General features: G+C 33.5%; 1 protein-coding gene and 1 long non-coding RNA gene across 3 annotated transcripts; both read left to right on the top strand.

The window, feature by feature from the left end:
• The first annotated feature begins 5,577 nt into the window (after positions 1 to 5,577).
• Positions 5,578 to 8,551, top strand: LOC109152695. Of its 2 annotated transcripts, XR_002049410.1 has the most exons (5): positions 5,578 to 5,809; positions 6,482 to 6,689; positions 6,917 to 6,995; positions 7,876 to 8,006; positions 8,513 to 8,551. It is a non-coding gene; the product is annotated as an uncharacterized LOC109152695 (long non-coding RNA). The 2 variants fall into 2 exon arrangements; XR_002049411.1 differs by lacking the exon at positions 6,917 to 6,995.
• Positions 8,552 to 13,082: 4,531 nt separating this feature from the next.
• Positions 13,083 to 13,724, top strand: LOC109152782 (uncharacterized mitochondrial protein AtMg00810-like). Its single transcript, XM_019300425.1, has 2 exons — positions 13,083 to 13,355; positions 13,425 to 13,724. Exons 1-2 carry the CDS (start codon positions 13,083 to 13,085, stop codon positions 13,722 to 13,724), a joined length of 573 nt encoding a protein of 190 aa, XP_019155970.1.
• The last annotated feature ends 564 nt before the right edge of the window (positions 13,725 to 14,288 follow it).

Below are 14,288 nucleotides of genomic sequence, written 5' to 3'. Positions count from 1 at the left end.
ATAACAAGGTATATATACGAATCCGATGGTGGAATAAAGTAATAATAATGATGCATTTTCCATGTGCATTTTCTGGGAAAGTTGAATAAATTACTTCTATTATTATTGTTTAAATATATATAGAACTTTCCTTTCTTGACCGTGATGGCGGCTGGTTGACTGAGAGAATAGTCGTGTGACTCGTGTTCAACGCAGAAATGGGGTTTTCTTATTTGTTTTCTTCTATATATGGCTAGAGTGTGTGTAATTTGCTCAATATGAATACACACACAATTTAATTTGCGTGTATTCGTATAATAAATTGTTGTGTCTCATTGTCTCACAGGATGATGTCCTCTCACTAGAATATTAGTGTGTGTGTATATATATATATATATATATATATATATATATATATATACATATACATATATATATATATATGAGAACATGTAGACAAGTCCAAACCATCGATCTGTAAGTTTTAATGAATAGAAAATGAAGTAAAAAATAAGTGTGGTCATTTTCATAAATATTTATGAAAATGAACTCATTGTTTTTTTTTTTTTTTTTTTTTTTTTTTTTTTTTTTTTTTCATGTTTTCTTTATTTTCAACGGTTAAATCTACTAGATCCCAAGGATTTGAATTCGTCACCAAGTTCTCAATTGGGGCATGATTCTCATGGGAGTTGGACCATATATATAAGGCGATTTCCTTTTACTAACGATGAAGGTGACCATCGGTCACTTCCTTCATTCGGGAGAGAAGGTGACCAACAATCGTTTCTCGATCGCCGATAGTCAGTTTTCCTTGTTAGAACCCTAATGACCAAATATTACAAGTCAATAGTCAGTTTTTTTAATAAATAAAAAAAAAACAAACAAAAAAAAAAATAGTTTTTTAGATTCGATACACGAAAATGACATATTGATGTGTTTATTTGCAACTCTTAAAAGTGCATGGGCCTTAGCTTGTTTGACCATTTCCTTTTCTTTTCTTTTTTTTTTTTTCTAACAACATGTTTTCTCAACCAAGAGACACTAGGACCCCACATACCAAGACTAATCATGTTCGTGTCCTTGTAGGATCTTAAGAGTGACAAAGCAATGTACTCCCTCATAAATTTTAAGGTAGCTACATTTTAATAGTTTGAACATGCATTAATATTTTAAGAGTAATGCTAGCCTATATAAACCACTTCTTTTTTTTTTATTTATTTTTTTATTTTTTTTATTTTTTTTGTAAACCATGAGGTGGTCCGAGTCTTTCTCTGTCCGTTTAACGGTCCAAGTCCACTCGACTAATCCCCGTTCGCTCCGAGAGACTAGGAGGTGGCTCGAGGGATATAAACCACTCTCTATTAATCTAGCGTTCATTATTTGATACATATATTCCTTATTAACTTATTGTGAGGAAAGTTAATTCATGTGTAGGGGTGTGCAAATTTCGGATAATTTTCGGTTAACCGACTGAACCGACAAAGTCCGATTAACTATTTTCGGATCGAACTTTTCGGTTCGGTTAATGGTTAAATGAATTTTAAAACTTCGGTTAACGGTTAATTCAGTTCGAAAGGTCGGTAAACCGATGTTTTTAATATATATATATATATATATATATATATATATATATATATATATATATATATATATATATATATATATATATATAATTATAATTATAATTATAATTAAATATAAATACTAATCTGGCTAACCCTATCTGCTCAAAACATCAAATCCCTAATTTTTTATAGTGTTTTTATGTTTATAATGTTGTTACGGTATTATTTTTGTATATTTTGATATGAATTTATTACGCTATATATTTTATTTTAATTAGATTTATTATTTTAGGAGTTATTTTTAGGATTAAAAATTTCGGTTAATTGGTTAACCGACCGATTAACCGAAAAAAGTTCAGTTCGGTTAATTTAGTAGAACAAATTTTGGTTCGGTTAACGGTTAAAGAAAAAAAAAACTTCGATTAATTCGGTTCAGTTAACCAAACGGCTAACCGATTGAACACCCATATTCATGTGTAGTCAAACTAGTTCAAAAAAAAAATAAAATTTATTTGAACCAATGCCACGTTAGGAAGTGGTGAAAATGTAGCAATAAATGCAATGGTGAATAGCATTATTTTTCATATTTTTGTAACCAATTTTATCGCATAATGTACACCAAATATTCTGGCCTAATTATGCCCAAGAAAAAACAAGACATGTTCTTAATTGAAAAAGGAAATTAACTAATTAATCACATACGATATGGCATGTGTCTAGGTTCCTTCCCTACCAAAGTACAATCAGATCATAGTACACTTGTCGACATATTTTTTGGTTATTAGGCAAATAATGTTGGGCCAAGTGACGCGTAAATGACTCAACTTTCTCAATATAGAGCCGCAAGGCTTACGAGGCATCAACTCAAAAGCAATCCCTTTTGGAAATTATTCTCATTTAAAAGTTCTCTTTATACCACCCAACTTTTTTTTTTTTTAGTTATCATTTGGATTCCTCATCTAATGAAAGGTTTCAATTGACAATATAAAAGAACTTGAATCTAGTTTTCTTAGTTTCAGGTTCTTTATTAGTGTAAACGGTATGTGAATTAATCAAAGTAGCTCATCTGTTAATTAAGAAAGCTCTTTCTATATTAGGCTGTGGGGAGTAGCATGTCACTCTGCCTAGTTTTTTTTTTTTTTTTTTTTTTTTCCCTAATGTATTGTCTTGTGATGTTTTAAATTAATATACTGTTTCGTTTGTTTGCAAAAAAAAATAATAATAATAATAATAAAAAATTTCTGAATTTTACAATAAATAATCCTGTATTTTATACATAAATCACTTTTTATAATATTATCTTTTGACATGCATGTCATTATGGCATTGAATTACTATTATATGAAATTTTTATTAATATCATGACGAATTTAGTTAATTCATAGATAATCTATAAAATTAATGAGTTTTCCTTTTTAAGATAGTAAGTACTATATGAGGAGATTTTAGCGAAAAATAGTATTTTTCTTGGCGAATATTGTTATGTTGTTGGGTTTAATGATAGCGTTAGACATGACGTGTTTTAGCGTTGGATGAATATATACATTGTTACAAAAGTGTCTTGTGTGAGATTAATACTGATATTTTTTGTACCAAATACAATCATGAGATGATAATGGCTCTGTTTGGTAAACTAATTAGCTTATAGGTCAATTTTGGCTTTTTGACAATTATTAATTGTTTGATTTGGTTAAAAAAAATCAATAGAAGTGTTTGGTTAATTAGCTTTTTGTAACTCCAAAATGCTAAAATTCAAAAAACTGCTCAAAGCAACTTTTTCAATTAGCTTTTTGAGAAAAGAAATTATACCAAAAAGTTATCAGTTAACAGCTAATTTACCATACACACACTACAAGAAAAATGCACATAGACAACACTAGAAAGACAACAGTTTTTAAGAAAAGTGTTGTCTTTTGTATAAAAGACAACAGTTTGGTCCAAAACCGTTGTCTTTGATGCAACACTTTTGTCAAAGACAACGGTTTTTACTTAACCGTTGTTATAAGTGTGTTGTCTTTGTGCATTTTGTGAAAAGACAACACCACAACGACAACGGTTTTTTAAAACCGTTGTCTATGTGCGTTTTTTTTAATTAAAAGACAACGGTTTTTTTAACCGTTGTCGTTGGTGTGTTGTCTTTAAGCGCACTAGAATACACAACACTAGAAAGACAACGGTTGTTTAAAACCGTTGTCTTTGTGCGTTTTTTTTTTTAATAAAGACAACGGTTTTATTTAACCGTTGTCGTTGGTGTGTTGTCTTTAAGCGCACTAGAATACACAACGCTACAAAGACAACGGTTTTTTAAAACCGTTGTCTTTGCGCATTATTATTTTATAAAAGACAACAGTTTTATTTAACCATTGTCATTTATGTGTTGTCTTTAATAGCACTTGAATACACAACACTACAACGACAACAGTTTTATATAACCGTTGTCGTTGCGCGTTCTTTATTTGTTTAAGACAATGATTTTCTTTAACCGTTGTCTTTGGTATGTTGTCTTTAAGCGTATTTGAATACACAACACTACAAAGACAACGGTTTTTTTAACCGTTGTCTTTGCGCATCATTATTTTATAAAAGACAACAGTTATATAAAATATAAACAAGGATGTTAACAACAAGAATTGAACCTATGACCTCAAACACAGCAATTAAGGTTTAACCAACAAAGCAACACAAACTCTTTTGTACCAAAGTGCAACATCTGGTATATAACTGTGTTGCTTCTGTGTTATCTGTGAAAACCAAGACAACAATTTTATAAAATAGGTTAAAGATGCCTCTAGGAAGAATAGAACTCAAGACTTTTAACATAATCTAACATAACAAAGTAAGCTAAACCCACTAAGCTACATCAACATTTATGTACTTAAGCACAACATCTAAGATATAACGAGTTTGGTTATGTGTTGTCTGTGAGAACCAAGACAATAATTGTATAAAATATAAGTTAAAGTTGCCACTAAGAAAGATAGAACCCATGACCTCTAACATAATAAACAAAGCTAAACCCACTAAGTCACACCAACTCTTGTTTACTAAAGTGTTACACCTTATGTTTTACCTATAATTTGGACCTTCATTGTTTTTGTTACGAGATGAAAATATATGTTTAGAAGATCTAGAACAAAAATAAAAATGTAATTAAAATTTTTTGTCCAAATATAATGCATAAAAATTAACAAAGAAATAATACAATTCAAAAGTTAATTTAATAGTCCTATTTTCGTTCATATTTAAATATAAAATTATTCACCAAAATTTCAATGTCAATTCATTAAAGTTTTACTTTCAATTCATTAAATTGCATGCCCTAGAACGGCCATGTGCGGTGCGGTGTGGTGTTCAGAATGGTGTGGTATGGTGTGGAGGGGTTAAGGGCGGTATGTTTGAACTCTATATTCACAATTACAGAACTCTATGTTCAAATTATGAATCTACTGTATAGAAATTATGAATCTACTGTATTTAAATTATGAATCTAGGATTTAGAAATTATGAATCTAGAGTAAAGATTTTATAAATCTACAGTCTAGAATTTATGAATCTACAGTATAAAAATCAATGAATCTCGCGTTCTGTACCTATATACCCGGTACTATTTTGGGTCTAGCGACCCGGGTAATAAAGCTAATATTTTCTTACCTGCATCGGGTGGACTTTTTCAAAACCCACCCCCACCCCCACTGGGTGTGGGTGTCCATTACGAGTGCGCACCACTTATAATCTTATTATTATTTCTGGGAGTAATTCTGGGTGTAATTCGTACAAGACGAGAAATTTCGCATTTCACAAGTTGAAAGTAAAGAGAGATCAATATTGACATTACTGAATTGTTCCTTTATTTAACACCAATTTGACGGAATAACAAATGGATGACTAAATTGAGTGAAACACAAAAGTATGGGACGATATTAAGTCACCAAAGTCGTTTAGGACGAAATTGAGAAAAACCACTATAGTCGTGGACGATTTTGGGTATTAACTCAATATAATTGGTTCAATTCTTTCCCTCTTTGCAAATTTTAACTTAGCGCGAAATTTTAACTTTGCAATTCAATTCGACCGTCTTCCCAATTCTTTCCCTCAGAACTGCGTCTTAACCCTACTTTCTCCAGTCCACAGAGTGCCCTATACGGTTCCGCTTTTACACCGTCGACAGAGTCGCCGCTTCTCCTCCTACGGTGGTGGACGAACAGGAACTCGGACCCGGTTCTCTCGGACACATCACCCGCCCCGACTTTCCCATCCTCCATCAGGTAATTCCTAGCCCCTCTCCTTCTAGAAGACTCTGAAATTGGACTTGCAGAGACTGTTATAATTCGATGAGTTCTTTTCAAAATATAGAAGTAATCCTTCGATTCTTTCATTTACGCAAGCTAATCAAAGCAGACTGTTAGTTAACATAACGTAAAGCATGGCTCAAACTATGTTTGATGAAGCATACTGTTAGTTAGCATACCATAAAGCAGACCGTTTAGTTCTTTCAAGCTAATTAAATGGATAAATACTGCTATTTCTGTTCTTCAAGACAAGAGTGTCCAAAAATAACATTATAGACTTATAGCATATGACTTGTACTATCTCTCTCATGAAGTTGCGCACACTAAATTCAAAATTTGCAATTCTTTAGGGGTTAAGGTAGCTTTTATGTTGGGAACTTCTGTGAGTTCCTGCCAGTCTTCCCAATTTTTAGCTGGCCAAATAATATATATATATATATATATATATATATATATATATATATATATATATATATATATATATATATATATATATATATATATATATATATATATATATATATTTGCAATTTTAAATATAGTCCTTATTGTGTCAGGTAATTTTCTATTTAAATGTTTTTATTTCTCAAATTCTCACATAGTTGTTGTTGCTAATTGTTTTTTGAAGTAATTTTTTTATGATTGCAGAAGAAAATTGCATCTTTGGATTTTGTTTGTGTGTTTATATAGAGTGATTGATTGAGGAGAAGGGAGTAGAGATGGGAAGGGACAGAGATAGGGATATATCGAGGTTGCCGGCGTAAAGGAGGTATTCGCCGTCGCTTTCACCGGTGGGGCACAGGTCTAGCCGCCGAAGCCGGAGAGAAAGAATTCGATCTCCTTATTCGTATAGCAGGTGATACCCAATTACTTATATGCCAGCTTATGGTAGCTCTGTACTGTTGATATGGTATCAATTTAGTTATGAAAATGTATTCTGATCAGTACTTTTTGGAAGAGTTTTGCTGATTCAATTACAGTTTGTTCAGGTCATCTATACTAACTTTTTTGGTATTTTCTTATTCTTTGAATGACTAATCTGTCCTAACTTTTTTGGTATTTTCTTCCTTTTTTCCAACTTAGTTTGGTATACAATTCTTCCACAACTCCTTCCATGTTTGAGCAGTTGTCTGCTTCATCATTGTTGTACTGCAAAATCTTGGTAGGTAGCTGTTTGTAACTCTTACTACAAAAGACACATAGCTCTAAGCATGTGAATTGCTTTGATTTGAAGAAATATTTTTCATCGTCTTCCTTAAATTTATGTCTGGTCTGATATACATGTTTACATATAACCTCCAACTTCTGTGTACATCAATTCAGTTGTTCAGTGTGGAGATCTCTCATATCTATAACACCCTGCTAAAATTTATATGAAAGTAGTAGGCTGTACTTTTACTCCATTGCATACAATCACATCCTTCCCTTCTCAAAAGTTGGTGAGTGTATGGCAGGAAATTGTCAAGTTCTGCAAATAAGGTTGAGGTTGAAGCTATGCAATTGAAAGGCTATTCTTGTGACTGATTTCAATGAGAAAGAACTTGAAAAAATTGAGATGTCTGTTTATGGGGATGTTATTTGGTCAGAAAACCAGTTTCAGTGTTGCAACTATTGACAAGTCTAAGAACCACATTGTTCTTGCAACTCTCAATAAACTTACCTTTGTGAATGATCTAAAACACAAGTTGAAAGATTATTGAGATAGAGAGTTAGAATAGATGTGAAGTCCATAATTTGTTATCTTATGAGATCTTTACACACTATGACATACAATGATCACATCATTGCTTGATTTGCACTAACTGAAAACTGAGAATTTCCTGAATTTGTATTGTTATCACTATTGCTGGTTGCTGTTGTTATTATTATATCTTTGGTTTCTTGAAAGTAGCACCTTAAGATTTGTCCATTGAAATTTCTGGAAACTTAACCTGGGAAGCTAAGAAGTAAAGACAATGAATGGACTCTTTACTTTTGTGAGTTCTATTATCTTTTTCTGAATTCCATTCATCTCAAAGAAATCATTTATCTTTTATTTGCAGGTATATATACAAGCTACAGGTGAAAACAGTGCAGAAATGGTAACTGATGAAGGTGCTATATATCTTACATCAAATAAGGGATACAACTGGAGGGCTGCTGTGCAAGAAACTGTTTCTGCTACACTGAATAGGTAACCCATTGACAAATATAATTTTGGTCTGCCAACTAGTTTGAGTTCAAATTCACAGGTTATGTGTTTAACACATTGTTTGAGTACTGACAGTACTACTCTTATAACTCTTGGAATTATAGAGCTATTGGTGAACCTTATGCCTTCAAAACCTTTCTTTCATAAATAATGGATTTTTTGTAATCCTTTTATCATTGGTTATACTTTGCTCCAGCTGATTCACTAACAGAGTAACAGGGTCATTTCTTACAATACAAGTTCAACATATTTTCCTCTACCTATTGAAGTAACTTCATAGTTCATAGGCAGCATTTCTTTGAAAATTTTGTACTTAAGTTATTGAGTTTCTAGAAGTTTTCAAAATTAGAAAGTTTCATGGAGAATGAACTAAAGAAACTTCATAGTTCAAGGTTAGTGGTTCTTGCAAATTATTCCTAACTTATTTCGAATTTCATTGCAAATTTATTATATGTATACTAATTTATTTACTCACTTTATACATGTAGTTCCAACAAGTTGATTATGACAAAGCGGTTATTGATCTGGTGCGATCTGAATGGGCCGATATTCTATCAAGTCATATAGAGTAGGTATGATTTGGTCATTAGAGCGTTGTGATCATTTGGACTTGAATTGGTTCGTGGAATTGTTTTTTGTGTAGTAGTATTATGACTTGGATGATAATTAGAATTGGCCATGGAAGTCTTTTGACTTGTTATTTTGAACCTTATTAGCTTGTGCACAATTATGTAACTACACTTTGCAACATATGGTGAATGGATAATTTTTTTTATACGATTATAATTTAAGCAGGTGAAAAACGGTTAAAAACCGTTGTCTATTTTACAATAAACAACAATTAGAAACCGTTGACTTTTATACAAAAGACAACATTTTATGGGTGTGACAAAAGCGATTTCAACAACACACAATAGACAATAGTTTATAACTGTTGTCTTTTAAAGAAAAGACAACAGTTAAAAACCGTTGTCTATGTACGTGACTTTTAACAACACTGGTTTCAACAACGCTTAATAGACAACGGTTAAAAAACCGTTGTCGTTGGTAGAAAAGACAACGGTTAATAACCGTTGTCTATGTGCGTGACATTTAACAACACCGGTTTCAACAACACTTAATAGACAACGGTTAAAAAATCGTTGTTGTTGGTAGAAAAGACAACGATTAATAACCGTTGTCTATGTGCGTGACTTTTAACAACACCGGTTTCAACAACACTTAATAGACAACGGTTAAAAAACCGTTGTCGTTGGTAGAAAAGACAACGGTTAATAACCGTTGTCTATGTGTGTGACTTTTAACAACACCGGTTTCAACAACACTTAATAGACAACGGTTAAAAAACCGTTGTTGTTTATAGAAAAGACAACGGTTAATAACCGTTGTCTATGTGCGTGACTTTTAACAACACCGGTTTCAACAACACTTAATAGACAACGGTTAAAAAACCGTTGTCGTTTCTAGAAAAGACAACGGTTATTAATCGTTGTCTATGTGCGTGACTTACAACAACACCGGCTTCAACAACACTTAATAGACAACGGTTAAAAAACCGTTGTTGTTTCTAGAAAAGACAACGGTTAAAAAACCGTTGTCTATGCGCGGGACTTACAACAACACCGGCTTCAACAACAGAAATTATACCCCTACGACAACGGTTAATAACCGTTGTCTATGAGCATTTTTCTTGTAGTGACATTTCTACAATCAGCTAATGTGATCAACTAGTTATACCTCTAATTAACCCAATCAACTAACAGCTAACAGCCATTTTACCAAACAGTGCCAATATGTAATCTCACTGATCGAACAACATGAGTTGATAATATCCTGTACAACCTAAAAAACACATGTAAGGGTACGGTGACATCGAATACAGTTGGCACCGGTGCCAATCCATACTTTAGAACGCAAAATCTTATGTTTTAAAGATATACTTTTTTTTTTTTTTTTTTTGAAAACAAGATATACTTTATAATCACAAGATGTATAATTAGAGCAAGAGATTGGTATAATTCATCATAGTATTTAATCTAAAAATAAATTAAGAAAAAGCCTTCTTTATGCCCACCTTTGCTTAGTCTCCCTTGCTTTATTTCCTTCACTTACTAAACAACACAAGAACTTATTCCTTTCTTTCCATTCCCATCCCTCCATCTCTCTCTCTCTCTCTCTCTCTCTCTCTCTCTCTCTCTCTCTACATATTATTCTTCTCAACCAAAAGGACCATAAAATATGTGCTATCATCCACGTTATGAGTTAGCAGCTCTCAGGGACTTGGCCGCTGCAACGACGAGGTTACAACCGAGACATGTTTCGGATGAGAGTGTTCGACGGCGAGATGAAGATTCCGGCGGCCACGGCGGCGGAGGCGGCGCGCCGTTGAGACGGTGCCTTTGCTCTCCGACAACGCATCCGGGGTCGTTTAGGTGCAGGTACCATGTTGCCGCCTATGTATGGGGTCGCCGGGTAATACGTAGCAGCAGTTGTAACATTTAGTTGTAAATGAATGTACATTACCGCATCTCGAATTGTTCATCGCGCAATATGAAGAACTGTGGAAATGAATTATGGCCGGTTTTATTTCAATAGTTATATCGAACCATGGGTCATGTACTCATGTTGCAAGGCATCCCTATTTTTTTCTTAAAATTTTCTTTTACCCAGTAATTTAAATTTATTTTTCTCTTTTTCATTCCGTACAAATAAAATTGATATCGTCTAAAATTATAGCATCAAAATAATTTAATTGAGATATTTTAAATAACACCAATATATATATATATATATATATATATATATATATATATATATATATATATAGAAAAACACTCATATGTGGTCATGTCATTAGGTGTGGTCGTGTGGTCGTATTTGTGTTGTTGAATCAGTTTAATCTAAAGGCAGTGGTAATTCTGAGAATTTTCGCGCGTTTTAGTAAGTGGGGGGTGTTATGGTAATTACAATGACCATTTATAGCGGGCGGGTTTCAGAATACACCAACAGTGTTGACAACATACACCAATAGTGTAATAAAACACACCACAGTGAAACACACCAATGGTGTATTCCCGTGTTATGGTAATTACAGTGGCCATTTATAGCGGTTGGGTTCCAGAATACACCAACAGTGTTGACAACATGCACCAATAGTGTAATAAAACACACAACAATGTGATTTTCCCTATTCCGGTGTTTTATGACAAGTTTACCCTTACAGTTCGCTGGTTAGGAGAGTGTGTGCGAAAATACTGAAAAAAATCTTGATTAATATGATTCATTAGATCTATCTAATCTAATGGTCTATAATTGACCATATGACCACACCTAACAACATGGCCACATGTGATCACTCCTATATATATATATATATATATATATATATATATATATATATATATATATATATATATATATATATATATATATTCTTTAAAAATAAATGTACATAAAAGCCTAGCATTACATTAATGTAATTTTATATATATTAATCTTTGTTTTTATGGACATAAAATAAACATGATAAACATACTACAAAGTAAATGGAAATGGATATGATATACTCAAAGTTTAATATTTATGTATATTATAAGGTTCAGATTTATGATAATATATAGAATAAATATTATGAACATATATATAGTACATGATGCACATGTAATATAATTTTATGTATGTTAAGATTTGGATTTTTTTTTTTTTTTTTTTTTTTTTTTTTATGATGGAATTGAAGAAACATACATACTACAAAGTGAATAGAAATATAATATGATGGTCTTCCACTTTAATATTTATGTACATTAAAATTTATATTTATAAGTATATAAAACAAATATTATAAATATAGTATAAGATGAATGTTATTAAATACGATGTATTTATTGACACTATTAATGACTTGATTTATAATGACACCATTTGTAACTATGGTCCACCATGCATGCAAGGTCAAGGTGGACCCTAGGTCAATATAAATTGTTGTGCTATTTATTACTCCCTAGTCCCTACTCTGTCATTCCCTTTGCCATCCTATATGTAATTCTTTCTTCCAAAAGGTTGAAACACAACCCTAAGGGTCCTCTACACCAACTCAACTGAATATGAACCACAAAGGCTAGACCTTTACTCACTGCGCACAAGGAAACCCCCCTCACTTAGAAATTCTCTCACTGCCGCAGGTACTATATGCAATTCTTAATTTCATATAATCTGTCATATGTCATCCTATTATTTTTGAATGCTACTTATTAGCATATATTATATATTATTAGTATAAGTCAATAATTGTTATATTGACCTTGTCCTTAGCCATCTGTGTAGGATCTATTTACTAGTAGTATATCTTGTAACCTTATCAGTTTGTTACTTGAATTGAATGAAACACTCGTTCCTAAACTCATCCTACTGACTCCATTACATTGTAGTATATGTTCAAACATACTTTCTCAACAAGTCAACAACGCCTCCATTGAAGCTCGATCTCATGACCTCCCATATGGGAGAAGTCACTACATGTCATCTGAGCACAAAGTGTTTAGCGAGATTTTAAGTTATAAAAGAGAAAATTATATTTTTAGCCCTGAGTCATATCCAAGTATCAATTCAGTCCCTCCGTTATGATCATATTCATTTTTTACTCATCAGTTATGAGCAAAGTGGTGAGTTTGATTATCAATATTAGGTTTCGATCTCAAATTGACGAAAAACTCAAAAACCCTATATCATTGGAATTCACATCTTATTTTCCTTATATTGAAACACTTTCGCAGCATTTCTCCTCTCAACTTCTTATTTCAATGTTCTTCAACTCCAAAAGCATTTCAGTAATCATTGTTGATCACTCAATACAAACAAAGGAACACTTGATCACTGTTTTTAGGCGTGTGTAACACACTATCCTAAAAGTTTCTGATTTACCTCACTAAGCAACAAGGGTTACATGAGTATCTACTTACTGCAGGTTTCGTAGCATCCAAGACGGATGTCTCTCTTTTGCACTACACATCCGGTAACTCACATGTGGTTTTGTTGGTCTATGTTGATGACATCATTATGATGGGCAACGATCCAGCACTACTTGACGTGTTACTCCGGCGTCTCTCCACTACCTTCAAGATTAGAGATCTGGGTACTCCGAGTTTCTTTCTAGGAATTGAAACTCTCAAGGTCGATGGCAGTCTGATCTTGTCTCAGCGTCGCTATATGGACGACATTTTATCACGAGCTAGTATGTCTAAATGCAAGCTTCTTGCAACTCCAACTACAGTCACACAGTCAGCTACTCCGTCTATTCAGCCATTCGATAATCCCACGCAATATCGGCGGATTGTAGGGGCGCTATAGTATCTAACTATCACTCGCCCGGACTTTTCTTACGCTGTGAATCGCTTGTGTCAGTTCATGCATGCACCCTCCGATGATCACTGGAGCCTTGCGGTATGTCAAAGGCACCCAGGGCTACGGGTTATGTTTGACAGCTTCCCCGACATCCGATATTCATGCCTACTCCGATTCAGACTGGCAGGCTGCCTGATTGATAGAAAGTCAACCAGTGGTTATGCAGTCTTCATTGGGACAAACCTGGTCTCGTGGATCTCCCGCAAACAACGCACGGTAGCCCGCTCCTCGACTGAAGCTGAGTACAAGGGCCTGACGAATGTGTCCGCTGAGGTCACTCGGGTTATCTCCTTACTCTGATAGCTCGGTCTACATCCTGGCGGTCCAGCAACGTTGTGGTGTGACAATCTAGGAGTCACGTACTTAATAGCCAACCCGGTCTTCATGCGAGGACGAAACATGTGGAGATCGATTATCAGTTTGTCTGGGACAAGGTCGCATCAAGGGACTTCGTCGTCAACTTCGTCTCAACAAAGGATCAGCTTGTAGACATTTTCACGAAGCCCGGCCCCTTTCGGCCCCACGCTTTCAGATTCTTCGAGACAAGCTCAATGTTTGGGGTGTGTTAGTAATAATGTTATATTATATGATCAATAGTCTAGTGGTTATAATTTAGTTGACTTAGCCTAGCTATTCTATAGGAGACTATTATGTTAGTCATCCCTATAGGACTCTATTGTATTGTAACTGTTTTCTGAATTCTATCGATCCTAAATCAATTACGCTCATCTGTCAATCAGGTTTTACAGTAATTACTTATGAACTGTAAGTGGCATATGAGGAATGTATTATTAACCTATTCTGGGTCATACTTCAAATGTAAATTAAACAAAAATCCAAATACATGTGTCACCCGGGCATACC

This window comes from Ipomoea nil, unplaced genomic scaffold, assembly GCF_001879475.1.
Source record: "Ipomoea nil cultivar Tokyo-kokei standard unplaced genomic scaffold, Asagao_1.1 scaffold2480, whole genome shotgun sequence".
NCBI lineage: Eukaryota > Viridiplantae > Streptophyta > Magnoliopsida > Solanales > Convolvulaceae > Ipomoea > Ipomoea nil.
Note: the sequence above shows the minus strand (reverse complement) of the source record. Positions and strands in the feature narration are given on the sequence as shown.

Excerpts from the sequence above, each read along its gene's own strand:
- LOC109152782 (XM_019300425.1), top strand. The coding sequence starts at position 13,083 with ATGGGCAACGATCCAGCACTACTTGACGTGTTACTCCGGCGTCTCTCC. Across the intron at positions 13,356-13,424 it reads CCACGCAATATCGGCGGATT|TTCATGCATGCACCCTCCGA; the intron begins GTAGGGGCGCTA and ends CGCTTGTGTCAG.